Source organism: Pagrus pagrus (genome assembly GCF_965226575.1).
Source record: "Pagrus pagrus genome assembly, contig: HAP1_SCAFFOLD_113, whole genome shotgun sequence".
Lineage (NCBI taxonomy): Eukaryota > Metazoa > Chordata > Actinopteri > Spariformes > Sparidae > Pagrus > Pagrus pagrus.
Window position 1 is genome coordinate 127596 of NW_028175350.1, and position 25713 is coordinate 153308.

The 25713-nt window shown below is 45.2% G+C and overlaps 1 protein-coding gene and 1 long non-coding RNA gene across 4 annotated transcripts; one reads left to right on the forward strand and one right to left on the reverse strand.

The window, feature by feature from the left end:
- Positions 1–328: 328 nt before the first annotated feature.
- LOC311253989 (uncharacterized protein) lies at positions 329–22141 on the reverse strand. Of its 3 annotated transcripts, none has more exons than XR_014622130.1 (4): positions 4366–6039; positions 3069–3214; positions 1835–2946; positions 329–1529 (listed from the first exon to the last, which is right to left on the reverse strand). XR_014622130.1 is itself a non-coding variant. In XM_084384417.1 (4 exons), exons 3-4 carry the CDS (start codon positions 1985–1987, stop codon positions 1002–1004), a joined length of 624 nt encoding a protein of 207 aa, XP_084240543.1. In that variant the 5' UTR covers positions 1988–2946; positions 3069–3214; positions 22129–22141; the 3' UTR covers positions 329–1001. The 3 variants fall into 3 exon arrangements, 2 of the variants coding, with proteins under 2 accessions (XP_084240543.1, XP_084240542.1); XM_084384417.1 differs by lacking the exon at positions 4366–6039 and adding an exon at positions 22129–22141 and having other exon boundaries at positions 1892–2946; XM_084384416.1 differs by having other exon boundaries at positions 1892–2946; positions 4366–6016.
- Positions 21328–25121, forward strand: LOC311253990. Its single transcript, XR_014622131.1, has 3 exons — positions 21328–21399; positions 22839–22982; positions 24964–25121. It is a non-coding gene; the product is annotated as an uncharacterized lncRNA (long non-coding RNA).
- The last annotated feature ends 592 nt before the right edge of the window (positions 25122–25713 follow it).

Sequence of the window (25713 nt, forward strand, 5' to 3'; positions counted from 1 at the left end):
CACAACCGTATAACTAGGAGTCCATTATGCACATTAGAGAGCAGAGAGACACCAGGAGGAGAATTGATGGCCAGAGGAGAGAGAAATTGAGCTGTGGTGTCAGGACAGTCAGTGCAGAGTTGGTCAGAGACTGGTGGCTTAGCTTACTGTATACGCATTAGCTACGGATATGCTTACATCACAACATCGTACAGATTACTACCATGTATCATGCAATAAAAAAACTAGTATTGATTATCTAATACATGTCGGAGTACTGATACTTACCAATGACAGAATATATAGAATATTTAGATTGACTACAGTAACATTATGACACAAGTTTGGTGAGAGAACATACATTTTATTAAAAACTGACTCATGAAAGTCATGACGTCAATTCTTCCCCTCAACAGCCAGCAGATGTCACTATTTTGACTGTATCGAATGCTTCGAAGCAGTGCATCATTTTCCAGGCAACTTTGTCAAAGTGGTTCAGTGCTTCAGAAAGCTTCGGTTTCACCACCACTAGGCAAAAGTTGCAATGATGGCTAAGGTGACCCATTCAATGGGTAAAATAATAATAAATAAAAGTCAGATAGCCAGCTTTACAGTGTCACATTTCATTGATTAATTTGGTGTTCCTGTTCAACCACTAGATGGCAACACCAGACATAAAATATTCATACTATTCAGTATTTTTTGTATAGCTAGGCTATTTAAATGTCTCAAATACAATAAATTTGGTTCCACAATAAAACACACATTAACAGATACATTGTCATCTAATAGTTTGCCCATGAAATCACATTTAGCACAGTCTACAATTTATAGCCATCATGGATGCCATAGCGATAATCAAATCAAATTACACTATCATCAAAACTGTAATTAATCAAAATTTTCCAGAACATATTCAGTTTATATTTGGCTGGCAATATGCAATCAATACAACTATTTACAATTCAACATTTGGAGAGTACAACATAACACAACTCACCATTTAAGAACACACTCACTCATCACTTGTATTGGAATTTAGCTCGCCTCTCTTTCAAGCAAGCAAAGCGATCAATCACCCTCTCATTGAAATCAGGCATGTTCCTGACAAGTTCCCTCTCCATGGAAAGCAGGCCCAATGCATTCAGACGTTCCTGTCCCATTGTATTTCTCAGGAATGTCTTGAACCTCTTTAAGGTGGAGAAACACCTCTCAGCTTCAGCTGTTGTCATTGGAGTGATTATGAGGATGTTCAACAGCGCCACAGTCTCAGAGAAGGTTTCCTGGAGGTTGTAGCTCTGTAGAACCTGGTACAGAGCCAGTGCACTGCAGGAGCCCCTGAAGTCTGGACTTTCGTAGATGAGAGAAAGCTCAGTCCTGAGCCTCTCCTTGTGTAGCATGGGGTATGCCCTCATGGTGGTATTCAGAGCCTCTTCAGGGAATGTTTTCAGATGCCGGTCAAACAGCTCTGCCTCTAGCAGCACGGCACTCACAAGGTAGCTGGTGAAGGAGAACCTGTCTTTGGCATGGCCCAGGATTGTTTCACAGATCTGTTAAAATGATAAAAATGTATAGTCAGTAACACACAATTGTAAAAAAAAAAATTCTACTGGTGTTGGCATGAATGTGGCCATGATCTACTGTATCTACTGTCTCACAGTTCCAAAGTATGCATTTTATTATTCATGCAGACTTATTACTGTGTCCTTGTGTGAGTATAATGGACAAGTAATGGGTGAGTAAAACAAATGACTACCATCCATTACTGAATTACTGAAAAAGAGATTGTGACTTTATCACTTGGTTCCAACACTTGAGTATGCCTACATCATTGGTCAGTAGTGAATGCAGATACCTCTTTTGACAGCCTCTGCTACTCTTGTTCATAAGGCTCTCCTTGATCTTGTGGTACCTGGTGCTTCTTGCTGCTGCTGTTGAGAGGAGCTTTGGTCCCTGAAGGGAGACAGATCAAAAGTGTGAGAATATGATGACAGTATGTCAATGCCATTATCAATAATTACTCTCTTTAAAAAAAACAGTAATACTAGTAAGTAATAAAAAATTGCCGCGAAACTCTTTCATTCACCAATATTTTGTTATGATACGCTAGTGCTATTCCCCTCTGAGTCCGGGGGTTAGCGGTTATCAACACCCGGGGTCTGTAGGTTGACCTACTGACCTCTGACCTGGACGATATCATCTCCGACCGCTGCCCGGCTCATTCTGATAATAATCATTCCGCTTCGGCATTCGGGTCCATTTTTAGTGCAACTAGCCAGAGCTTTAGTAAGTCTAGGTTGCGGAGAGGAAGCTGAACTTCGTCCAGCTGCTCATTTTGTTCAGACAAGTCGGACACACGCAGAAACGAACCGTAGCATTAGCGATAGCAACAAGGCGCGCCGCAGTCGGAGATGACATCATCCAGATCAGAGGTTAGTAGGTCAACCTACAGACCAACAGCTAACCCCGGACTCAGAGGGGAATAGCAGTAGCGTATCATAACAAAATATTGGTGAAATTAACGAATTTTGCGGCAGATAATGTGTTATTTAGAGGCTACATTGCACTGCCCTGTGTACTTGCATTATACAGATATACGCGGCTCTCAGCTGGATCTAATTTCGTTGGAACGACTTGTAATGACACCAAAGTTATCTGGGTGAGTAAATGATCGTATTTTATGCTAGAAATAAGGTCCAGATTGTAAAAAACGGTTATTATCCATTAATAATCAAAAGAAATATACCATCTGACCCATTTAAAAAAAAAAAAAACAGTGTTATGAGTATGAAAAGCCTCAGAGTTATCAATGTCCTGTATCAAATCATGAATGCTGGCAGTGAATATGCCAACAGCTTCCTCCTTGTTGATCTTCTGGAGGGATCTGGAAAGGGGAGCCGCAGCAGACGAGGACAGGACAGTGCTGCACTCTCGCACTCTCAGAGAATCCATGAGGAGCCAAAAATGCTGACAGACATGAAAGACATATGTGAAAGGCAGAAGATCACAGTACATAAATAACACAAGATATACAAACTGAAATACAAGTTATGATACTTTTTCATCAGAAATCACAAGAAGACCCTTACCTGCTTTATTTTTGCACAAGTTCCCTCCTGCGTCTCAATGTTTCTTTCCGTTGGAGTTACTTACTTCAGTTTCTCCACAACAGGCTGAGCAGTTAGTAAATAGAGACATAAGCTGGCTTTGGCACACAATGAACTTGTCAGTAGCCCTGAAAAAAGAAAATTACCTATTAATTTGCACCATGACACATCTTGGGCTGTGCCTGGAAAGCTAGGATAATAAGAGGTCAATCTTTATACAAATATGTAACTTAATACATTCAATGGTTGGTTTACTACATATACCCTTGTCCAACCTGCAATCCCATACAACAGCTCTGTCACAGAATGTGTTCAAGTGTGTTAAAAATGGAGGTCAGATAGTGTTGGAGTTGTACCGCCTGTATGCATATAGATAGCATATATAACTCGAAAAATTGTATTTCCTGCGAAAATACAGCGTGAATGCTGACGGCTGAAGTGATTTCGGAAATCTGCTGAATGTGCTGGAAAACACTTGCCTAATGCATAAAAAATGCATACAACTATGAGAATGAATGGTCAAGAATTTGCAGAAAAAGCTGTCTTTTTTCAAAAGCTGAAAAGTCAAAGGTGGAAAAGTAATAGGTTCAAAGAGCTTAAAAAGCTGAACATTTTGATAATTGGATGGTTTCTCTAGCTGAACATGAAGCTGAATATTTGAAAAGGATGAAAAGGCTGAAAAGCTGAAAAGTAATAGGCTGAAAGAGCTTAAAAAGCTGAACAGTTTGACAGCCAAACAGTTTCTGTAGCTGCATATGCTGGAGCAATAGCAGAACCAAAGTTGAAAATGTCCCCATAAGAATGAATGGGAAAACACCTCCCAAACTCCTGCAGGTTTAGAAAAAAGTGTAATGGTTATGGCCAAAATATGTATACAGTGAGTAACAGGAGACATTGCTGAACCATGTGATGTCTTTTTTATTTCTGTAAAGTGAAAAATGAGGGAGCCAGAGCGAGAGACAAAACCGGTACCGTCTGCTCCACTCCAGAAATTTAGGCTCAAAGTTAACACTGCAGCTTATGGGGGAGTTGCTGGAGTGCTTGTCGCTCGAGGGCTTCTACAGCCAAAAGTTTAAGTCCTACATCTGAAATAAGAACATCACCTGAAAGCCAACAAGATTTCCTACATTTCTATGTATATATTGTCTATGTGAAGTAAAAGCTGTGGGACCCAAATCAAGATGAAGAGAGTTTTTTCTCAAGTTTTTGCAGCTGCTCTCCACTCTAGCGATGATGTCACCCACTCTAGCTCACGCAAATGTTATAAAACAAGACTTACAAGTGGCTGTTCACGTTCAGCTGAGTCTCTGTCTGATCCGTTACTGTCTCCTGCCGGGGCGGCAGCACCAGCAGCTGCTGACAGACAGCGGTCCGGATGAGGCTGTCGGCACCGAAGGCACCGCACCGCACCGGGGGTTGGAGGGGAGAGGGGGGCGGGGGGTCGCACAGTTCTTGCTTCGGAATCCCAGTTGAACTCCATCAGATCGCTGGAGTGATAATCCTCTGGTTTAAACTGAGCGACACACAACCGAGTTTTTCGTAGCTGACGCAGAGGTCAAGCCCCGTCTCTTCAGCTGCACAACACGCACCCAGGCACGGAAGATAGCACCGTTTTTTTTCTGGTGGACCGGTGGACTCGATGTCGTGACAGGCTGGAGTTTGTGAAACCACCACAAACTGAATAATTTACCATGTCCATGATAACGCAATCCAAACCTGCTGTAAACACACTGACTCACGATAAGACGACCGCTCTGACAAATAGCCATCTGCTCCCACACTAAGCTATGGCAGCTGCTAGCATACAACTCCCTCTTGTGACGTAATATGACGCGATGTTGGAAAAAAAAAAAGAGAGAGACAGAGAGAGTTTTTAGGCGCTGTGCTCACTTTTTCGGTTAAATTTGTGCTCTTGTGTCTTGAAAAAACATTTCAAATCCTCACTCAACTTTTCAAATGGTATTTTTCACACATTACATTTATTTTGTAAACCAGTATAACCTGCAATATGAAAAATCCTTAGGCACACTTGTATTGGGGGGTCAACCACCGTGCAAAATTTAGGGTCTCTAGGGTCAAAGGGGGCCATTTAAGGCCAAAAAAGACATGTAAAACTGTTTAACAAAAATATCAAAACTTTATTCTAAATGAATACGATTTGAGTATGTTGCTCAGCTAAAATTGTAATACAAGAACATTTTGGTCCCATAATTGGAGCGTTCTTCGCTTTCCTAGTGGCCAGCAGTTGTGAGCTTTTGGAATAGATAACAAGTTTCAAGTCATTCAGTTTGTTGGAATGGTGAGCCTCATTTGGTTTAAAAATGTGAAAGTTTGAAGGCCCGCCTACCAAAAAGTAGATGTTTAATCAAAGCCAAACCAATGCTTATCTACTCATCTGGGGCTACAGAACAACATATCAAAAGCTCAGACTTCCACGACCTCTATAAAAAAAATGCTATAAATTTGTCAGTATGTCAGAGGGTGTAACACCCTTGGGTTTTTGAAAAGGACCTTTTTTCTAAATGACTTATATTTTGCTTTCGTATTCTTGTGTAGGGGCCCCAAGACAACCTCCATGCAAATTTTGGGGTCTCTAAGGTGAAAGGGGGCTGCATGGCAGCCAAAGAGACAGGGGGTATTAAAGGTGAAAAAACAGGATTGAAGGGATTTAGCCAGATTTTTATGTTGCTCACTTATAAGTGTCATACAAAAATATTTTTGTCCCATAATGATTAGAGCTTTCTAAAGCTACTTAGCTTTCCTATTCAAAACACTCTGTACACATTCAGGATGACAAACTCTGTTATTCCTCTTAATCTGCACACAAATGCACCAGTCTGCTTCGAGTCGGATTATGCTGACCACTGGGGCATACCTTTTATGCAAGAGTGTTACTGTTCTGTGCATGTTTAAAATACTTTTATTAAAACATGTTACTGTATATCCTACTGTATAGCCTCCCCTTTCACCCCCTCCATGCCCCCGGCTTTACTGTGCGGTCCCGGCCGGTGGAGCCCCCGCTGCACCATCCACCGGGCCGCCGGTAATGCTCCACTGTCACACCAACTGGGGTAAAAGTCCTCGCAGACATTTCATGGGACACATAAATAATCAAAGTGCACGTGCAGCTAGTGGAAACGAGCCAGGAAAGAGCATGCATGACAGCGTGACGTGAGCATTTCCTCAGAATGATTGACATGTTGGAGGACAAATAAGATGATCCACCCGGGGTGCTGCATTTGCAATGTTATAAAAGGTTGGCCACCAGAAAAATATCTATGACCCAGTAGGATTACAACCTATATGGACAAGCAAGTTAATTTTTTGCTGGAAATCCAATATGGCCACCACAATATTAGCCCCTGTATAATTGAGGTGAATAGGGCAAAAATTTAAACTAAGAGATATATCCATGAAACTTCACAGGTTGATCACTGACATGAATAAGAACATCCTTTGTATTGGAGGTTTCCATGAATATATATTTAAATATGCAAATAGGGCATTATTTGATTACATTTGCCTTAGCCTAACCCTAACACTGTAAAGTAACTCGGATTAATGGGTAGTCGGACTTTTGGGTGGTCGGACTGACGTATGCTCCCCCAATTCTGTATGGAGGCAATTTCCCGAGCAGCATCAGAAATCTCTCTAGTGAGAGGGAGAAGACAGACTTCAAAGCTAAGGCTGTTAAGAGAGGACTCAGGGTGGGGGAGGGGATGCCACCATAGGATGCCACTCAACAGGCTTAGAAACTGACCTTCAGTGTCACTACAATGAGCTGCCAGAGCTAAAATATCAGTCTTTCCTAAATATTGTCTCAATATTCAGCCTTCCATGATAAGTCATTTCTTACAAGTTACAAAATTTAATAGAAAAGAAAAATTCTAATTGTATTTTTTATTTTATTTTCAATAGTAATTTAAATATACATATCTGGTATAAAATATGTGAAAATCCCTATTAAAGATAAACAGCATTTAAAAAGTTCAGACTTGTGCTGCTCTGTATCTCAGATTGAATAAGTGCCATACTACATGCTCCTCTGAAAGTTCACAGTCAGGTCAGGTGCAAGTCAGGGTGGGGGAGGGGAGCTTTCAATGCACCTGCACCTCCAAACTCCCTCCAAAAACACTGCTGCGTTCAAGGCAGGCAGGAATTACTGATTTCCTGGAACTGAATAAATAATGATTATTAATACATGTTTAACTTCTTAATCCCTTTATGATTTGAAATTATTTGAAGATAAAAAAATATTTTAACTCATTTTTACTAATCAAAACCATCCCATGGCTTGCATGACTGAGAATATTAAGATTATTTCATTTTTAATAGGCAGTTTTCGTAGTATTCACTCTGCTTAAAACTATATTTGAAGTAATTATTTAATATGGGAGTAATTACCTCAATCTGTAGTATTTTTGCATTGAAACATTTGATAAAAGTTTCCTTTCAATTTGAGGCCATAACAGTAGTGAAGTTTCCCACTGCCTGTGAATGCAATCGGAGAAGCGGATCGTGCAGAGAAGTTGACTGAGGACTGGAGGTATGTTTGCGATACTATTTTTTTTAAATTAATTTTTGCACGTTATCTTGTCGACATTCAAATTACCCCATTTACTAAATGTTTGAAACCTTAATTACTATCGTCTATTGTATCCTCGTAGCATGAAGTCCGCGAATAAAGCCAAGCCGTATTAGGTCGATTGTAAAGTTACAAAATACATAAATTACGAGATTGAAACAAACAGTGAAAGTGATTCAGATTTTAATGATTAACATCTGTGATAGACTGCCATGAGCTGTTCTGATGGCACAATCCTTTGTGCATATGGTGGCATGCAAGGTTAGCCACAACCACTAGCCACAGCTGTAGTCACCATGGATTTTATTTCAACCAGTATGTAACAAATTACATTTCCATGCTCAACGCTTTTTTTTTTAATGTCGACTTACTCGATTGTGATTTTATACAAAGACGTATTGAAAATGTCAAGATTAAACTCTGCAGGGGACGTCAGCGCCGTTTTGGGAGGAACGCGCATAGTCAAAAATGACCTCCTAGTGTTTACCAAACCACACCTTGACCTTGTTGGAAAGCGTCATGAGGTCAAAGAAAGATGTGAATGAGAATTCAAAAGGACTGAACTGTCTGCGGTGCTCAGAGAATCCGACTACACTATGTCTTCGGGTGTTATTGACATGGTCTGCGAAGGAACAGAAGCACATGGCTAATTCATATGCAAAATAATGTCATCAGACTGTTCGGACCTTCTCTTGAATTATAAACTGTAATTATAAACTTGAGAGGCAGAAGAAACTTTCCTGGAGAAATATACTTAACCATGGGCGAAACTTTAGTTTCAGAAGTGGGGGGGACACAAGTAGGAACGGCAAATTTGTGTACGCATAGCGCGTGTTGTGTTCTGTAACGCTGTTACGTTGGAGTGTCACTAGATGGCACCACTGAATAAGACAGGACTATGTATGTAGGTGAAGAGAAGAAGAAGGAGCTGTTGTTATGAAGCTGTACTTCCTGCTGAAGATGTTGAGTAAAGTCCCTTGAGCTTACAAGTTGGTTTTCATTCTTCACTACACCACAGTGCGCTCGATTTCTGCCTGCGTAGAGCTTAAATCATGCCATTTCTATTTAACCCTAGCCTACTATTTTGTCATTAGCCATACTGCCAGTGGCGGAGCGTGGGTCTCAGCACAGAGAGGGAGGAGCATTCTCGATGGGCCCTTGTGATAGTTATTTAAACATTGCATTTATTCCATTATTTAAACATGCTAGTCACACTAAATATTTCTGCAGAAGACAATGCCACAGATCACCCCCTCTGACACACACACACACACACAGGTCACTGTCTGAGTCAGTGGCTACCATGTCTAAGCCATGTAGCTACCATGTTAATTGTAGACTGTCTGTGTCCATTTAATGTTTGTGTTGTACCAAAGACATGGTAGCTACTGACTCAGCCAGACATCAACCTGCTTGAGCTTTCAGCACCATAGACAGTGTTGGTCACAGACTGACAGTCAGACACAAATCAACTCAACTCAGTAACCAATCACACAAGCAGCTCCATGGCTCCATGTTGTCCCTGTGTGATGTTCAGGACAGGTGAGGACAGTCTGAGGACAGAGAGCTCTGAGGTTGAAGTTTATAATTATGAAATGCACCGTGAGACTGTGACAGGTCTGTACGTCTTGACCACATGTCAGCTGTTCAGCTGTAGTAGAGGAAACTCCGCTGTTCTCAGCTCCACCGCAAGGAGCGCTTTTATTTTTATTTTTATTTATTTTTTTAATTTAGCTCCGGTAGCGACCCGGCTGAAATGCATGAGGATGCGCGGATCCGGTGTATTTATCAAGGCTTGGTCATCCTGCTGAGGCACCGGGTTGGTTTGAGCTGCGTTCATGAAGCCAGTCTTTAATCTCGCGTCTCCAACTTGTTCAGAACGCTGCTGCCCGATTTTTAACAGGCACGTCCAGGTGTGAACACATTACCCCTGTGCTGTCGTCACTCCACTGGCTTCCAGTTCGTTTTAGAATTGATTTTAAACTTTTATTGTTTGTTTTTTACTCCATTAATGGCCTGGCTCCCTCCTACCTGTCAGAGATTTTAACTGTCCGCGATCATGGCAGGGCCCTCCGTTCTTCCGGCCAGCTCCTGTTAGAGGTACCAAGGTCAAGACTTAAACAGTGGGGCGATCGTTCTTTTGCTGTCACAGCTCCCAGGCTGTGGAACAGACTGCCCCCTGACATTCGCACCACTACTGACCTCAGCCTTTTTAAATCGAAGCTGAAGACACACTTTTTTAGATTGGCATTTAACTCTGACTAGGGTAGTCCTGCTCTTAGGTGTACTTATTTTGCCTGTTTTTTACTTAATGCACTTTTGGAGGGCCTTTAACACCCTGCAGCACTAGTAGTACTTTCTTGTGTTTTCTTGCAGCACTGTAGCACTTTCCTGTGTTTTTTATGTATTGCTTTTATGTATTATTTTATTGTTTTGATGTAAAGCACTTTGGGTACCGTCTGGCTATTGTAAAGTGCTATACAAATAAAATGTGATTGATTGATTGATTGATTAAGTTAGAGGCTACTTTCAAACTCGTTACTCACTGGTCGTCAGCGTTTTAGCGATCGTACAGCCTGAGGCCAGTATACAACAGGTAACGGTGTTGTTGTCTCTTTTCACCTCCTCTCTTCCTTGTGTGATCAGTGCGCTGCATACACGTTTTAAACAGAGATGGCTAAGCGCCTGGTTTAACATATTAGTTAGCTAACGTTAGCTACAATAGTGTATAGAGTAAAGTTAGAAATACCAGTAATGACTAATCAACTCACATTTTCTTTCTTCCTTTTTAGTCCCGTTCCAAATAAGGACTTTAAGTTGAGCTGTCGGCTCCTTTTCATCTTTTTGCTGCTGTGCCGCGTCCTGTCTGTGTCTTTGATTGAGCACGTAGTGTGAGGGGGGCTTCCGAGCGGTCAGTTTACGCAGGGTTTCTTGTTGTTTTGCAATTACAGCCTGTGCCTACTGTTAGTTTTCAAAGTGTAAAAAGTGGGGGGGACAAAAACATGATTTTGAAAAGTGGGGCGGACATGTCCCCCCTGTCCCCAGTGGAAATTGCGCCCTTGTCTTCATAGCAAACAAGTTTTTACCTGGAATTTAATTCATTAAGGGTGAAAACTGGCTTATGTCAAAAATGAGCCTTTCAGAGCGAGAGGAGCCTATTTTTGTCTAAGCTGCATTTCACTGAAAAAAGGTCTTTCAAAGAAGTTTTCTAGCCTGAACAGGTTGAATTTGGATCTTCTTCATGGCAAAGGAGTTTTTACCTGGAATTTAATAGATTAAGGGTGAAAACTGACTTATGTCAAAAATGAGCATTTCAGAGCGAGAGGAGCCTGTTTCTGCACTGTACAGTAGCCTAAGCTGCATTTCACTGAAAAAAGGTCTTTCAAACAAGTTTTCTAGCCTGAACTGGTTGAATTTGGATCTTCTTCATGGCAAAGGAGTTTTTACCTGGAATTAAATTCATTAAGACTGAAAAGTGGCTTATGTCAAAAATGAGCGTTTCAGAGCGAGAGGAGCCTGTTTTTGCACTAAGCTGCATTTCACTGAAAAACGGTCTTTCAAACAGGTTTTCTAGCCTGAACTGGTTGAATTTGGATCTTCTTCATGGCAAAGGAGTTTTTACCTGGAATTTCATTCATTAAGGCTGAAAAGTGGCTTATGTGAAAAATGAGCGTTTCAGAGCGAGAGGAGCCTGTTTTTGCACTGTACAGTCGCCTAAGGCTGAAAAGTGGCTTATGTGAAAAATGAGCGTTTCAGAGCGAGAGGAGCCTGTTTTTGCACTAAACTGCATTTCACTTAAAAAAGGTCTTTCAAACAGGTTTTCTAGCCTGAACTGGTTGAATTTGGATCTTCTTCATGGCAAAGGAGTTTTTACCTGGAATTTCATTCATTAAGGGTGAAAACTGGCTTATGTCAAAAATGAGCATTTCAGAGCGAGAGGAGCCTGTTTCTGCACTGTACAGTAGCCTAAGCTGCATTTCACTGAAAAAAGGTCTTTCAAACAAGTTTTCTAGCCTGAACTGGTTGAATTTGGATCTTCTTCATGGCAAAGGAGTTTTTACCTGGAATTTAATTCATTAAGGGTGAAAACTGGCTTATGTCAAAAATGAGCATTTCAGAGCGAGAGGAGCCTGTTTCTGCACTGTACAGTAGCCTAAGCTGCATTTCACTGAAAAAAGGTCTTTCAAACAGGTTTTCTAGCCTGAACTGGTTGAATTTGGATCTTCTTCATGGCAAAGAAGTTTTTACCTGGAATTTAATTCATTAAGACTGAAAAGTGGCTTATGTCAAAAATGAGCGTTTCAGAGCGAGAGGAGCCTGTTTTTGCGCTGAAAAGTGGCTTATGTGAAAAATGAGCGTTTCAGAGCGATAGGAGCCTGTTTTTGCACTGTACAGTCGCCTAAGGCTGAAAAGTGGCTTATGTGAAAAATTAGCGTTTCAGAGCGAGAGGAGCCTGTTTTTGCACTAAACTGCATTTCACTTAAAAAAGGTCTTTCAAACAGGTTTTCTAGCCTGAACTGGTTGAATTTGGATCTTCTTCATGGCAAAGGAGTTTTTACCTGGAATTTAATTCATTAAGGGTGAAAACTGGCTTATGTCAAAAATGAGCATTTCAGAGCGAGAGGAGCCTGTTTCTGCACTGTACAGTAGCCTAAGCTGCATTTCACTGAAAAAAGGTCTTTCAAACAAGTTTTCTAGCCTGAACTGGTTGAATTTGGATCTTCTTCATGGCAAAGGAGTTTTTACCTGGAATTTAATTCATTAAGACTGAAAAGTGGCTTATGTCAAAAATGAGCGTTTCAGAGCGAGAGGAGCCTGTTTTTGCACTAAGCTGCATTTCACTGAAAAAAGGTCTTTCAAACAGGTTTTCTAGCCTGAACTGGTTGAATTTGGATCTTCTCCATGGCAAAGGAGTTTTTACCTGGAATTTAATTCATTAAGGCTGAAAACTGGCTTATGTCAAAAATAGACGTTTCAGAGCGAGAGGAGCCTGTTTTTGCGCTGTACAGTAGCCTAAGCTGCATTTCACTGAAAAAAGGTCTTTCAAACAGGTTTTCTATCCTGAACTGGTTGAATTTGGATCTTCTTCATGGCAAAGGAGTTTTTACCTGGAATTTAATTCATTAAGGGTGAAAAGTGGCTTATGAAAAATGAGCGTTTCAGAGCAAGAGGAGCCTGTTTTTGCACTGTACAGTCGCCTAAGCTGCATTTCACTGAAAAAAGATCTTTCAAACAGGTTTTCTAGCCTGAACTGGTTGAATTTGTGTGGCGGAGCGCTGTTGAACGCCCGTCATTTCCTGACCGGCGCGCTCTCTCTCTCAGAGAGTGCCGGTGGGGCGCCTCATTGTTCCGGCAGAGCCAAGCTCCTTATCACCTGTTTCCCCGCCGGCCGCATGTCGCGGTCCAGCAGTGACATAAACTTTTTACCCTGAACTCTGTTCTCCCCTCCGTGGGTTGTCGAGGGTGCACACTCGGCGCCTACGCGACACGTACACACACACACACACACACACACACACACCTACACACATGCTCACCTGCTGTTGCTGCGGAGGTCTGTCTCGGGTTCACGGGCCGAACCGAGGCAGTTCCGGGCCACGTCATAAGTAGCGCACTGTGGCGTGCTTCCATGGGTCAGGCGACCATGGACTAAACTATGTGTGTTAATTGTTTTGAAATATTGTTAATGTATGTGTTCTGTGGGAAAAGTGGCACAGCCATATGAGGGGTTATTAGTGCCACAGTACTGGGGTTATATTTAAAGGGGTTCTGTTAGTTTTGTGCTTTGTTTCCCAGTTTATGTTTCTTAACCCCTGTGTTTTGTTAATTGGTTTGCCCGGGGGAGGGGCCAAGGGGGTTTTTAAAGAGAGCTCGGCTCACTTGAAGGAAGGATTCGGCTGAGTGGCATGTGGATAACAGTTGCTGCCTGTTCCTTGTAAATATTTTTTTTACTCTGTCATATTGTAAATATTCCTGCGTTTTTTTTGTTGCTTTGCCACCTGTGGGTATTTTTGTCTTTGGGTTTTTGGTGTAATAAAAAGAAAATCACCAAACTAAAGTTTGCCGACTGGGCCATCATCTTTCCAAACCAGCGTTTCAAAGTATCGAACCCCGACATTTGGTGTCAGAAGTGGGATGGCCAGTCGACGAGGGCGCATCCGGTACACAGGAAGACGGGTACTGGGTTGCGCTCACAAAAGGAGGAACCAGTGCAGGACAAAGATGGCGAGGAGGGAGCCTGGTCCACAGCCGAGGAGGACGAAGGGGGTGCGGCGGCCCCAGTCCGGCAGGCCGGCCCTGGAGCTCCAAGTCCAGGAGAGGAGCTGGTGGCGGTCATGAGGACCTTCCTGGAGGGACAGCAGAGAAGAGAGGAGGGGTTCCTGGCAGAGCTCAGGGGACTCCAGGCTTCGTGGCCAGCCCCGCAACTGGATCAGGCAGTGGCAGGGCCGAGGCCGGTAGCACCTGTCCCTGCACCTGGGTCCCTATCACCATCTGAGAGGTCGCTGATGAGCCTTAGAATGGACTTACCTACACCTGCTGCACCGCGCCGCAGTTCACCCTTAAGGGCGGCAAGGTTTGGGGTGAGCAGTGGGACAGAACCTCCGAGGCCGGAGAGCAGACCCTTTGGTGACCCCAAGATTCCCCAGTACCTGGCTGGGGAGGACATTGGAAATTACCTGCTTCGCTTCGAGTGGATTGCCAGAACGTGTGGTTGGCCAGATGGTGAGTGGGCGTGTCGCCTGGTGCCGCTACTCACTGGGAAGGCGCTAGAGGCGTACACCGCTATGGACGAGGAGAGGGCTCATTCATACCCGGACCTGAAGGCGGCACTCCTGACCAAGTTTGACGTCTCACCGGAGACGTATCGCCAGCAGTTCCGGGCCATGGCAGTTCCACCGGGAGAGAACCCAACAGAAACTTACCACCGCTTAAAGGGTCTCTACCGTCGATGGATTCGGCCAGAGCAGCATACCAAGGAGCAGATCGGTGAGCAGGTCATCTTGGAGCAGCTGCTGCGAGTCTTCCCAACAGACATCCGCACCTGGGTGAAGGAGCACAAGCCAACGGATGGGTTAGCTGCAGGCAAGCTAGCGCTGCAGTACCTCAACGCACGGAGGGGAGGCCCGCCTGCTTATCACGGTGGTCCCAGTCGCCAGGTTTCGTCGCAGCCCAGACCAGCAGCCAGAGCCAGCCAGCATCCGCCTGGAGAATCCCGGCCCACACCTCGCCAGCGCAGCCCCGGTAAGGAGTTCATCTGTTTCTACCGCCAGCAAGCAGGGCACAAGGCTTCGTTGTGCCCCATCAGAAAAGCTAAGCTTAGCGGGGCATGCTACACTCCTCGGGCTGAGGTTGCAAGTGCTGGGGGAGGGCAACAGCGTTTTAAGGACGTTACCATTAATGGTGAGTCTGTGACTGCTCTGGTTGACTCGGGGAGCTTCCTGACGCTGGTCCGAAGGGAGTTGGTGCCAACGGGCGTGGTGGATTATAGCAGACAGGAAGACATTTTGTGTGTGCACGGGGACAGCCATTCCTACCCCACAGCTGAGGTGACGGTGGTGGTGGATGAGCAACCTTACCTGCTGACGGTCGGGCTGGTGGAAAGGTTACCTGTTGCTGCTATCCTGGGGTGGGACTTACCTGTGCTGCTGGACGTGCTGCTGGAGGCCGGCCCCAAAGACAGTGACCTGGGGAAGGGTTTGTCCGGTTATGTGATCACCCGCACCCAGGCCAGGGCGGGGGTGACAGCCGACCCAGGGCCGAAAAAGGGGCCCGATCCAGAACTCTTTTCAACCCTGGACAGCAGTTTGTTTGAGGGGCCCATGAAGGGGCCCAGGAAGTCTCGCCGCCAGCGGCGGTTTGAAAAGGGGCTGAAGTCCCGGGAGCCGGACTGTGCAAAGGGACTGGCAAAGGGCATGTGGGAGGTGCCAGAGGACATTGGGGCCCTGCAAAGGGAGGATGGGACTCTGAAGTCCTTGTTCGCCAAGGTGGTTGGGGGGCTGGATATGTCAAAAGGGGAGAAAGAATGTTTTGTTGTTGACAGTGATGTTTTGTATGCAGTGGCGGAGGGGGTCAAACGCCTTGTGGTTCCTGTGTCATGCCGGCCGATGATAATGCACCTGGCACACACCTTGCCTTGGGCAGGTCATCTTGGCCGCAACAAAACCTATTTGCGCATATCCCCCAGGTTCTATTGGCCTTCCATGTATGTTGATGTGCAAACCTTCTGCAAAACCTGTCCCACCTGTCAGAAAACTTGCTATGTCTGCCAGTCCGACCGAGCCTACCTACAACCCCTGCCCATGATCTCCACTCCGTTTAGGCGTGTGGCCATGGACATTGTGGGCCCATTGGTGAAGAGCAGTGGGGGGCACCAGTACATCCTGGTGCTCTGTGACTACGCTACACGGTTCCCAGAGGCTTTCCCCCTGCGCACGGTCACTGCTCCTGCTGTTCTGCGTTGTCTTGTTCAGTTGTTTTCCAGGGTTGGTGTACCGGACGAGATCATCACAGACCAGGGGACCAACTTCACCTCCAGACTCCTGCAGCTCTTCCACCGGCACTGGGGATTTCGGCGATCAAGACCACCCTCAGACGGACGGCCTGGTCGAGCGCTTCATTCAGACCCTGAAGAAGATGCTGCAGAAGTTTGTGGCCGACACTGGGAGAGACTGGGACCAGTGGCTGCCCTACCTGCTTTTCGCCTACCGGGAGGTTCCCCAAGCGTCCACAGGGTTTTCCCCGTTTGAGCTTCTGTATGGCTGGGAGGTACAGGGGCCATTGGATCTGCTGCGGAAGACCTGGGAGTCTCCCGCAACCGGCACCAGTGACCGTGGTGTGGTCCAGTTCGTGCTGGAGATGAGGGACCGGTTGGCAAGGTACCGAGACGAGGCCGAGGTCAACCTTCGTGAGGCCAAGCAGACCCAGAAGGCGTGGTACGACCGACAGGCCAGGCACAGAGAGTTCCAGCCTGGCCAGAAGGTCCTACTCCTCCTGCCATCCTCCAACAGCAAGCTGCTGGCCAAATGGCAGGGCCCGTACACCGTCCTCAGGAAGATGGGCCCGGTGACCTACGAGATCCACCACCCGGACAAGAAAAGGGCAAAGCAGATTTACCACGTCAACCTGCTGAAGGAGTGGAGGGAGGCTCGGGTTCCCGTGGCGTCTCTGCTGGTGACGGCGGTGGACAGCGCGGGGGAGGAGGAGTCTACCCTCGCCGACCTGAGCCAGTCTGCGGAGCCTGCTCTCGGGCACCTCTCTGCCGCCCAGTCCAGCCAGCTGTGCCAGGTGTTCCAGCGGGTCGCCAAGCTCTTCGCGGCCAACCCGGGGAAGACTGACCTCGTGGAGCATGTGGTCCGGCTGAAAGACAAGGGGCCGGTTCGTCAGAGGGCCTACCGGGTGCCCCAGCACCTGGTGGCCAAACTTCAGAAGGAGGTGGAGGAGATGCAGCGCTTGGGGGTGATCGAGCCGTCGCAGTCTGAGTGGTGTAGCCCGGTGGTCATTGTGGGGAAGAAGGACGGTTCCCTGCGCATCTGCATGGACTTCAGGAAGGTCAACGCCATGTCAGAGTTCGACGCCTACCCGATGCCCCGGATCGACGACCTGCTGGAGAGGATTGGTCGGGCTAGGTTCATCACCACCCTGGACCTCTGTAAAGGGTACTGGCAGGTACCCCTGGAAGCGTCCAGTCGTCCCTGCACAGCGTTCCAGACACCTGCTGGCCTCTTCCAGTTCACGGTGATGCCCTTCGGCCTACATGGAGCACCAGCAACTTTCCAGAGGCTGATGGACCGTGTCCTGCGGAGGTGTGAGGACTGCAGTGCTACCTACCTCGATGACGTGGTCATCTTCAGTGCCACCTGGGAGCAGCACCTGCATGATCTGGAGCGAGTCCTGGGCCAGATCCAGCAGGCAGGCCTGACGCTGAATCCAGCCAAGTGTCAATGGGCCTGGGAGGAGGCGAAGTACTTGGGGTACCGGCTTGGACGAGGGGAGGTCCGACCACAGGTGGACAAGGTCGAGGCCATCCGTAGCTGCCCACGCCCTCGCACGAAGAAGGAGGTGAGGTCCTTCTTGGGCTTGGCCGGCTGGTACAGGAGGTTCGTCCCACAGTTCGCCACCCTCGCAGCACCTCTGACAGCACTGACGGCGAAGGACCAGAGCAACCCGGTCATCTGGAACGAGGACTGCGAGGCGGCGTTCCAAGCTCTCAAGGCCTGTTTGTGCTCTTCGCCAGTTCTGAGGAGCCCTGACTTCAGCCAGCGGTTCCTGGTTCAGACCGATGCCTCAGCGGTGGGACTGGGGGCAGTCCTGGCCCAAGGTGAGCCTGGTGACGAGCGACCGGTGCTGTACCTGAGCCGGAAGCTGCTGCCACGGGAGACCAGGTACTCCACTGTGGAGAAGGAGGGCCTGGCCATCAAATGGGCCCTGGAGAGTTTGAGGTACTACCTGCTGGGGAGAGAGTTTGACTTAGAGACTGATCACAGGGCTCTGACCTGGATTAACTCCATGAAAGACCACAACAGTCGTCTCACCCGCTGGTACCTCTCTCTCCAGCCGTTCCAGTTCCAGATCCGACACCGAGCGGGCAAGACCAATGTTGTGGCAGACTATCTCTCCAGGTTGCCGCACATCGTCAACCTCGGGGAGGAGGGGGATAATGTGGCGGAGCGCTGTTGAACGCCCGTCATTTCCTGACCGGCGCGCTCTCTCTGTCAGAGAGTGCCGGTGGGGCGCGCTGCGCCCTCATTGTTCCGGCGGAGCCAAGCTCCTTATCACCTGTTTCCCCGCCGGCCGCATCTCGCGGTCCAGCAGTGACATAAACTTTTTACCCTGAACTCTGTTCTCCCCTCCGTGGGTCGTCGAGGGTGCACACTCGGCGCCTACGCGACACGTACACACACACACACACACACACACCTACACACACGCTCACCTGCTGTTGCTGCAGAGGTCTGTCTCGGGTTCACGGGCCGAACCGAGGCAGTTCCGGGCCACGTCATAAGTAGCGCACTGTGGCGCGCTTCCATGGGTCAGGTGACCATGGACTAAACTATGTGTGTTAATTGTTTTGAAATATTGTTAATGTATGTGTTCTGTGGGAAAAGTGGCACAGCTATATGAGGGGTTATTAGTGCCACAGTACTGGGGTTAGATTTAAAGGGGTTCTGTTAGTTTTGTGCTTTCCCAGATAGCATACGGATGTGGGCCACTTCAGGCAACAATCCGGCACTGTAGGCATTCTTCTGGCCCGCACAAAACAGATGTGAGCCTAAACTGGCCCATGTGGTAAATGCTACATTCGGCCCTTATATCACAAAACAGATATGGCCCATCTTTGGCAAATACGTGGCAGAGTAGGGAATGGTTATTCCTTAAGTGAACCAAGGCTGGGCCACATATGGTTCAGCACACGTGGCCCACCTTTGCTGAAACACATTTGGGCCAGTTTTGGGCAAAAGACGGCAAATTAGCATCGACTAATCTGGATGTGAGCCTAAAGTGGCCAACATATGAGAAAATACAAGTGGCCCACCTTTGCTGAAACACAATTGGGCCAGTTTTGGCCGAAAGACAGCAAATTAGCATCGACTAATCTGGATGTGAGCCTATGTGGCCCACTTATGAGAAAACGCATGTGGCCCACCTTTGCTCAAACACAATTGGGCCAGTTTTGGCCAAAAGACGGTAAGTAAGCATCGACTAATCTGGATGTGAGCCTAAAGTGGCCCACTTATGGCTCCACACACGTGGCCCACCTTTATTGAAACACATTTGGGCCAGTTTTGGCTGAAAGACGACAAGTTAGCATCGACTAATCTGGATGTGAGCCTAAAGTGGCCCACATATGGTTCCACACAGGTGGCCCACCTTTGTTGAAACACATTTGGGCCATTTTTGGCCGAAAGACGGCAAGTTAGCATCGACTAATCTGGATGTGAGCCTAAAGTGGCCCACATATGGTTCAGTAACATTGTGGGGTCCATACTTTGTGAAGTACAAATGTGCCAGGACAAGAAAAGACAAGACAAGTTAAGTTAAGTTAGTTTGCTTCTCTCATTGAACCGCTGTCCACTATTCAGGGTATAGGGGATAACAGGACCCAAATGCAGACTCAAATGGAACAGTTTATTATTTTAGAAAGAGGTAAATAAACAGGTAATCAAAGTCCAACAGAAATAAAGTAGCAACAAAAGAGTCAACGAGCCTAAGTCTCGGACAGGGGAAAAAACAAGGAATCCAAAGTGCAAAGTGCAAGTAGATATTCCTTTTTCGGTGGAAATGTTCCATGATGGGCATGATTGGCAATGTTGCAGCATGAACGACCTGCAATATTGATCCTTCACTCATTCTGGAAGAAGCTCGCCACTAATGGAGCCCCCGTCCAGCTTCTTTGCTGGAGCTTGAAGCAGTTAGAGGACTGAAGACCTTTAGGCCTGAACTGCCTTAATTGTGTTCTCCACTATGGAGGTGAGAATTTTATCCAAGCTAATGTCTATCATGAACAACACATCCCCATGGCAAGCCCGGATGTTGCACCCATGATACAAAGAGAAACAAAACCGTTCATAAAAATCTGAGAGAAAAAAGTTAACACAACAAGCGGATGGTGAATTCTGAGAGTTGTTATCCGTCTGATACCAGCAGGAATTACATACAGTAGGCATAGTCAAGTTTAACTTGTTCTTCTCTTAGTGCAATATTATCTGTCAGTATAAATAATATGCTGACTGTGATGAATTTGTTGTTTGTTGATCAAAGTTAATTTATAAAAATATATATATATTGACCAACAATTCTGTGTTTTCTCTGATTTGAGTATATGCATTTTCATGTGTGGCCAATGGAATGTCCTTCCAGAACTTATTCTATGTACAAATCCCTACATGTTCTCATGCTTGTCAAAGCGCTGGTTACTGAGGAAGCGAGTTTGCACACATTGTTGAGTTACATGTGTGTATACGTGTCTGGTTATTAATATGTGTATGAATGTGGTTATTAGAGGAGGATAGTTGGACTGTTATCTGTTTGAATGTGTGATAAGAGTAAGAGAGAGTATGTGCTGCTGTGCACTTCATGATTTGGTGCTCTTGTTCCCTGCTTTTACTAGTGTATTCTGTCTATTTTTAAAATATTATGGTCATCATGTCACTCATATTTCAATGATTTTAATACTGTATCTGCTTTAACTTTACCTGCCCAGGGACTACAGGCGGAACTATAACCTGGCTCAAAGCATCTCTTCTTGTCTTACAAGATTAATGTTTTTTTGTGCATTGTCCCTGTTTTAAATAAATAAATTCAATTCAATTCATTAAATTCACAACATACTGTACATTCCTTGACCGAGTGTGCCAATAAGAGCATAGCCTAGGCCAAGAGTGACAGTTCATTTGTGAACAGAAACCGCTCCCACCTGCTCTCTGTGTCACATAGAAAATGACTGGCAGGTCGACATTGGAAAATGTATTGACCTACATTTACCTGAACATATCACCCACAGTGACAGTGTTTTTTTTTTTGTTTTTTTTTTTTTATTAAGTCAACGCTATTAAGTCTGTAAGGATCGTATCTTTATTCAAACTCTACTTTCCGTTATGTTTTTTTCCGCTTTAAGTTGGAGTTTTCCAAATTACGAGTCTTTTGAATGCATCATATTCGAATTGACGAAAGGGAGCAAGGGAGCAAAAAGTGCGCGAGCCGGAGATCGAGGAGAGAAGTCACGGTGAGGTGAGTCCCTGAACGAAAAATAAATGAATGAATTTCTGTGGGAAACATTCAGCTCTTATTGTTGGAACTTCACATTGTTTTGTCAGGTTGCCAGTGCTGCGAAAAATGTTAGCTAGTTAACATTCAGTTTTTATACAAGGTTAATATGACCAGGCAGCAGGGCTCGAAATTAACGATGTCCCGGCGGGGACCATAAAAATTCCTGCTGGGACACACTTATATTTTGTCCGGGACAATTACGGGACAGTGAAAAAAAAAATGTCAAACGCTCACTCTCAAACAAAATGCTCAATTCCCTCCTCCGTATATCATTGCATTTCCCTGAGGTTGAGGACTATAATGCAGAGCAGGCAGTTGAGAAGTGGTGGCAAAGTGGTCAGAGAACATGCCGACCCATGTTCAACGACTCTGTGTGAGACAAGAAAAATAAATCTCTGTGGCAGTGAACTTTCCCTCCAGAAAACAGCATCCCTCCCCGCGAGTGAAATAGTCAGACAGCGTCCTGTTTACTGATGGTGATTATGTAATTTTGTACGAAAAACGTAACTTTGTCACTTTCCAGGATGTTTGGTGGGTCAGGATCTCAATCACAACACATTATAACAGCATCCATATGATTATAACAGTCAGAGGGTACATGTTTAAACACATGCCGCTGAAAGCCCCACTAGGATTCAGAGAAGCACAGTACAGAAGCACAGAATGTGTTGCTGCCGTTATTACTGGTACCGGTGCCGCGTCGAGTCTCCCTGATCCTCTCCCCAACACACAGCCGCTTCTAGCCGCAGCGGCAACCTGAGCGGGGTCGCTCTGCGAACTACGGCGCCGCGGAGCTACAGGCCCCGGTCTTCCTACTCCTCTCCCCCACATACAGCACCCTGTGCTGGGTCGCCCAGAGCGACGAGTCTCCCTCCAGCTCTGGAGCTCTCCACGGTGCTGCTAATGGCGGCTTCTCATCGTCTTTCAGACCTTAGACCATAGCTTTAAGTAATACAATTAATTAAAAATGCTGATAGTCTAATACTCGTTATAAAATACTTATAATACAACAACATATACACCCAATCACATTTTATAAGGCACCAGTTTAAAGCTGCCATTCTTAAATTGCTCTGTTTGCTTTGAAGAAGACATACTCTGTGCCGAAATGTCAGCAACCTGCACCATAATAAAAATATCTAAAACTATGTGCTTCACCATCTTCTCCAGCTATTTATCTGCCCCCTGCTCTAAGATGCACCAGTCTGCAATCAGTTCGTCAGCTGAAGGCGAGAGTTTTCCTCCTACAATTTTAGTAATTGGCTGGTCATGGCTAGACTGTTTTCAAACTACATTCATTGCTGCCCAACTATGGGCAGGATATAGCATGTCATGCAGTTAGCCATTTCTCACCATTGTGTGCAATCTATCCAAAGCTTTACAGTTTTCTAAATTTTTAGGAACGGTCAGAAACAATCAATTGACGGCCACTGCAACAGACCAGGAGGTGGAGGCTTATATAAAAAGGTGGCTTCATCTCGCTGGAGACAGGGATGGTGGGAGGAGAGAGAGAGAGGAGAAAAGGCGTGCCACACAGCTCGCACGTAAGTCAGCTACAATACCTATTTTGCAATATATGTGTGATACTGTTCTACAGCAGAAATCAAGATGAAGCTGTCAGCATATGTAAAAAAAAAACGAGCGCAAAGTACAGAACAAATCTCCCCAATTCTAAATGAGCAAATACAATTAAAAAAGGCAGTGTTGTGATTTTTGCCATTTTTTCCGCTATGGTCACTTAGGAATTAGAAGCTTGTTCAGCCACCATGCAGCAAGCATAGCCATTTTCTTGTAAATGTAAAGATTTCACTTGGCAGTGGTGGGACAGTAATGTAAACTGTAACTGGAATTGTCACCCATTGCCTTTCTTAAAAGCCAGTACATGGGTCTGAAAAGTAGGGAAATCACATTTCAGTTAGAAACACATCTTTAATGAAAACTGTATTTGACTTTAGTATAATATTCTATCTACAAAATAAATTAATGAATATGAAGCAACAGCTGAAATATATTTTTAAATATATTAATATTACATGCCATCTCCCTGCTAAATTGAGCTGGAATGAAAGAACCCCCTATCAAACACAAAAACATACTTCTAATGTTAACATGAGTGGATGAAGTTTTGAGTCTTAAGATGTGGTCTTATCTAACCTCAAACTTTTCCCTTTACTGCTGCATTCATGGTCTTCAGCTCCACCATGTGGGCAGGTCTGATGTAACTACACAGCGATTGTGTGAGTGAGGCTAGCTGACTCATTGTCATCTCAGACTTGATATGTGATAGGTTTAATATGTAGGATGGAGTTGCTTCCAACTGAGAGCCTCAGCCATGTTGCAATGGAATATAATACTTACCTTGGCATAATATATAAAGAATAAACCAGGACAGAGAGACCTCACCTCAACTTTTATCCCAACTCTCTCCTCTTGTGAGGGCTTTTAGATCTGAGTATGGCCCCAGTGTTCCGCCAGAGCACCGTGCCATAGCACACAGACCTCTGGTCCAGTAAATGTCCAGTTTTGTGGATACCTATTACGCACCACCAGACTGACAGCTATCTTGGGGGTCCCCATGGAGAGTCATTAAAGAGGAAATATTCAAGATTTTTACCTACTTTTTACTTAAAGCAGAAGTAAGCGATCCGGTCGTTTTGGCTAACTTCCTGTCAGCGGATGGAGTTAGCAGTCCCCGCCCTCTTCCCTACGTCAACACATGCGCGTGCATCCCTTGGCTGCACACACAGAGAGGACCGCCCCTTTATGCCGTTCTCTCTCCTCATTGGATAAAGGTTGTAGGATACAAGGAAAGTTTTCTCCTCGGCTTACAGCAGAGCAGGGTGACTGACAGACCCGTGTTTCGGACCAAACACTCTATATAAGTGATTGCTGTCGGAAGATATAACTATATAAGACTTATATTAACACAAACATTCCGCTTACTTATGCTTTAATGAAACAGCTTCAGAGTAATGTTGCTGGCTTGTTCCAGGGAGAATGGAGGCTCTCTGCCTTCCACCTAGCGTCACTTGGCTGAAAACCAACCTTGTAAGATCAGACCCTCCGACCCAGTATCCCAGCTCTCGTGCTGGCAGCATCATGACACACCAAAACACCCTGTATCCATTATCTTTTTATGAAAGGATAGAACCACACAAATACACACATTGCAACATGTATATGATATGCTCCATTAATTGCATTATGGCTGGCTTCAGTGAACCAACAAATGCTGAGGAAAGGTTAGCAAAATAGCAAAAAATCAAATGGCTGTGCACTATTCCCCTTTAACATGAAGACAAACTCAAATATACATTATGTTTTATTACTGTAACTTCAGGTTAAATGTGAAGTTTGTCAGAGTGTTTGATGAACACAATATTGTATAACTTTATATCACTTTACAGGGCCTTTTTTGTTTGGTCTCCTGATAAGGTTTTGTGTTTTGCACTGCAACCATATACAGTAACCACAGTACTGCTTTACTGAGTCAACAAAATATGTTCTTTTGTGCATTTCTTAAAGGGCCAGATGAAGAGGAGACAATGGTGGGGCCATGAGTGAGCGTGTTCCGCAACAGTGTTCCGCAGTCAGAATTTTCATGTTCATCTTCATGTTTGTTTTGTTTGTGTTGTGTTGTTGTTTGTGGCACATGTTAAAAAAATAAAATAGTTCTCTACTGTTCACAAGTTGTTTCTCGTGTCTGGTTTTTTCTTCAATTCTTCAGTAGGTATCTTCATCTTTGACTGAGACCAACAAGACTGGACCATTGCCACCATTTAACACAGTATCTGGAGGTACCATAATGACATGTACAGTAGCCACAAATTCAGACCAGTTCTGGTTTATTTATATGATGTGTTCATATTTGACATAGAACTTTGTCATGGTTTGGTTGTGACTCCAATGTGTACAGGCTAGACAAGATCATAGACTGTAAACCAGTTCTGATGTATTCAGCTCTTGGTTAATATGTAGCATTATGACTAGGCTGTGGGTCATATGTGAGAAACAAGTGTGGACCACTCATGTCATTCCATGTGGTAGGTGGGTCAGAATAAAAATGCATAGTGGCCCAAATTTGGGTGAGTGCTGGTTTATTTGGTCTATTTTTGGCTGACACTTGGCACTGTGTTGGTTTGGTTGTGGCCCACTTCTGGCAAACAACTGTGGACCACATTTGTGCCATCATTCCAAGTGGTATATGGGCCAGAATAAAAATGTACAGTGGTGGCCCACATTTGGGTGAGTGCTGGTTTATTTGGTCATGGCTGA